The following is a 3888-nucleotide window of genomic DNA, read 5'->3' as shown; positions in this document are numbered from 1 at the left end:
TTCCTAATTTATTTGTTCAGGTGCCCTTCTATTTCACTCATTTCAAAACATGCTGCAATTATTAATTCACTCTTCCTTAAATAGTTTCATGTGCATATGAGACAATAATTTGTTTATAGGTTTTTCTTGCCTGGGGCNCCTAAGGAAACATTTCAGACAGTGAAATGGGCAAGACAGGCCATCCTATACANAGAGCTATGTAATGCAAGTCTCCTGGGAGAGTGGAGATGGTAGCCTTTAATGTACNATATTTTAGCCAGGTTTGATCTACCCGTTNGGCCTGAGGTCATCAGTGCCCTTTCTGGTGGTCGTTTCTGTCCTGACATTTCAGCTGCAAGTCGGTTTTGTGTGTTATAGAACTGTGTACACATGACATCATGCAACACACATTCTGACATGTGTGCTCTTTCATAGCACATTGGGTTTTTTATTTTTTAATATTATTTATATGTATGAAGGTTTTGACTGGATGTTTGTATGCATACTACAAGCATGCCTGGTGGCCTTGGAGGTCAGAAGAGGGTGTTAGATCCCCTGGAATGAAGTGACAGATGGCTGTATGTCAACATGTAGATGGGCAAATAGAGCCCAGGTCATCTGCAGAGCAGTAAGTGTTCTTAAATGATGAGCCATCTTTCCATCCATACAGCAATATTTAAAATGCACTCCTGTTCTCTTATGTAACCAACGCTATGTTCTTTTCCATTTTGGTGAGTACTAGGATCTAAGGCTATAACACACTTTCTTACTCAGCTCCCATAAACANTCATACAAATCATCTTCTATTCCTTTCTTCCTCTGCAGTAAGTGACTGTGAATGGCTTGATAAACTGTACTAAGGAGATTTTGGTTTTGTTTTGAGGCAGGCTCTGTCTGTGTCACCCTGTCTGTCCTGGGACTCTCTATGTAGACTGGACTGGTCTCCTTAAATTCACAGAAATCCACCAGTCTGCCTTCTGAGCACTGGGATTGGAGGCATGTGCCACTATTTTTTATTGCCCAGTCATACTTCTGTTTTCTCACTGATCCCTGCTGCTTGTGGACGTTGTACATCGTGGTGCGCACTAGGCTCCGCACCACGATGTACAACGTCCACAAGCAGGGAGGGTACTCACAGATTGGTGCTGGGTATCTTTGTGGATCATCATCATCATCATCATCATCATCATCATCGAGAGAAAGTCTCAATGTGTAGCCCTGGCTGGCCTGGAATTTGCTATGTACTGCTTGTGGACGTTGTACATCGTGGTGCGGAGCCTAGTGCGCACCACGATGTACAACGTCCACAAGCAGACTGTACTAAGGAGATTTTGGTTTTGTTTTGAGGCAGGCTCTGTCTGTGTCACCCTGTCTGTCCTGGGACTCTCTATGTAGACTGGACTGGTCTCCTTAAATTCACAGAAATCCACCAGTCTGCCTTCTGAGCACTGGGATTGGAGGCATGTGCCACTATGTCTGGAGGNTATTGAGAGGTTTTTAAGAGTGCCCTATGTCAAGTGTCACAGTGAAACACTAGTGGGATAAAATGATATGTCAATGGAATTTCCTTCAAAAGATTCAGGCTTAGGGAAAGGAAGTGTGGATAGTGGTGCCCACGGGTTTGAGGAGAGAAGGTGGAGAATGAATGTAGCTGACAGTCAGCTGAAATGTCTGCTGAGGTAGTATGGTGACTGTAAAGGGCTTTACCCTAGTGTGTGCCTGTGTGTGCCTGCATGTGTATGTGTGTGCCTGTGGGTACCTGTGTGTGTGTGAGTGTGCATGTGTATGCCTATGTATGTATGTATGTATGTATGTATGTATATGTATGCCTGCTGTGTATGTGGGTGTCTGTGTATATGTGTGCCAGTGTGTATATGTGTATGCCTGTGTGTGTGTGTGAGTGTGTGTATGTGTGTATATGTATGTGTGTGCCTGTGCATGAGAGTGTGTGCGTTGTGGTTTACATTAGCTCCTTCACCTACTACCTCCATCAGGCCCCAAAAGATAGGAGGGAATGAGCCAAAACTGAGNCAGACAAGCCACCCCTCCTTTAACTGCTTCATCGCCTATTCGCCAGAGTACCAACAGTTCTCATTAATACACTGTTTGGAAAATTCCATAGTAAATCTTTTTTTGAGAGAACAAAAGGCAACAGCAGATATTTTATAATAGTGTGTAGATCTAATGTGATATATAGACACAGACACACACGTATGAAATAACAATTATCTTTTGTGATAAGGTCTTGCCTAGGTGATCTTCAAACCTGAGATGTCCCTGCCTCTCTCTAGGATTACAGGCATAAGCTGCCAGGCCTGGCTCATAANAGTATTTATTATTCTTATTTTTATTTTTTATTTTTTTATTTTTTTCTAGACAAGGTCTATTTGTGTAGCCCTGGCTGTCATGGAACTCACACTGTAGACCAGGCTGGCCTTGAACTCAGAGATCTGCCTGCCTCTGCCTCCCAAGTGCTAGGATTAGTGTACCACCAGGCCAGCTCATTTTCTTTAAAATACAATTTCTCTCCCTCTCTACCCTTATATCCTTGTATACACACACACACACACACACACACACACACACCACACAAACATATACACATACCGCACACTACCCCCCACACATGCACACACACACACACAAAAACACACACACACACACACTCCATATATGTAAAAATGTTTTATAGAAATTGGAACCAGCCCACCTGGTTGGCTCAGCAATGTGTAAAGAGGTCACACATCCCTCATGCCTCCCATATGTTGACTTTGACATAGCAGAGACAATCAGATGGTGTTGTGAGCTGGAAGGTGACACCGTTGAATGACTTACCAATTGTAAAGATGCTTGGATCCTTTCAAGACATTTATCTAATTAATCTTTATATTGTTCTTGTAAAGAAGGAAGCAGCCATGTTGTTAGTGGTGAGAGAGGGGGGCAGCATTTTGACCACAGCCATGTTGTTAGTGGTGAGAGAGGGGGGCAGCATTTTGACCACTGTGGAGTATTCTTGCCTTTTCTTTTTCCTCCTATAGCAAGGCTGGCCTTGAATTTAAGATCTTGCCTCAATATGGAATGCTGGCATGAGGATAGGCAGCTACAAGCCTAACTGAGCCTTGTTACATTTGCATGACTTGGCTTAACATATCATACCTTAATCCTGCAGCTACTATGCCCCGCCTCTACGAAAATGTTGATATTGTATATGTCATGATTGCTATACTAATTTTTATTTTTAAAAATATTGCCTAAAATGTGACAAATCTTATTTACTGGAATATTTTGCATTCCCTTAAGTATTTTTGTCTCTCTGACCCCTGCCAAGACCTGGCCCAGAGCAAGAGCTAGGCCAGCAACTACTCACATATTAAATAAGGGAGTCCTAAATCCAGGGTTTCTGAAAAGCCACCTCTCCAGTTTAACTTCTGTGAGTCATGACTCAAAGAACCACCCTAACATCTTAGAGTTCAGAAGGAGCAGATCCAATCTGCATGAGACAGTACAGTGATGTTTTTTCATACCTTTGCATTTAAAACTATTTCACTGGCAATGAGGCAGGCACACACCATGGTACCAGTTCTTCCTAGAAAGAAAGAAAGAAAAAAAAAGGTCATTTAAAGAATGGGAACACAAGGCCTAAGATGTGGGAGGCCGAAGCTGGGGTTCCCAATCAATGAACAGTTTGGAACCAAAGACTGTCTCTCTCGTGAAGNACCACNGTGGGGACCACAGAGCCACACCATCTGCCTTCTAAGTCTCCTGCAGAAGGCCCTTCAGTGCTCCCAGACAATTACTGCTAAGCTAAGGACAGTTGCTGATGAGCTAAACTCGGAGTTCCCCATCCTCTGCCTGGGCTCCTCAGCCCAAGAACCCAACTCCGTTCCCAACTCCCAGCTCCCCAGAGGC

At 43.5% G+C, this 3888-nt stretch overlaps 1 protein-coding gene across 1 annotated transcript in view; it reads right to left on the bottom strand.

Moving 5' to 3' along the window:
* LOC110300151 (phosphatidylinositol 3,4,5-trisphosphate 3-phosphatase TPTE2-like) overlaps positions 1-3888 on the bottom strand; it is an 82157-nt gene that overhangs the window by 17506 nt on the left and 60763 nt on the right. Inside the window, exon 19 of the mRNA XM_021170221.2 lies at positions 3504-3565. Coding sequence (XP_021025880.1) covers positions 3504-3565 — 62 coding nt within the window. The remainder of the gene's footprint in view (positions 1-3503; positions 3566-3888) is intronic.

Source organism: Mus caroli, chromosome 8 (genome assembly GCF_900094665.2).
Source record: "Mus caroli chromosome 8, CAROLI_EIJ_v1.1, whole genome shotgun sequence".
NCBI lineage: Eukaryota > Metazoa > Chordata > Mammalia > Rodentia > Muridae > Mus > Mus caroli.
Note: the sequence above shows the minus strand (reverse complement) of the source record. Positions and strands in the feature narration are given on the sequence as shown.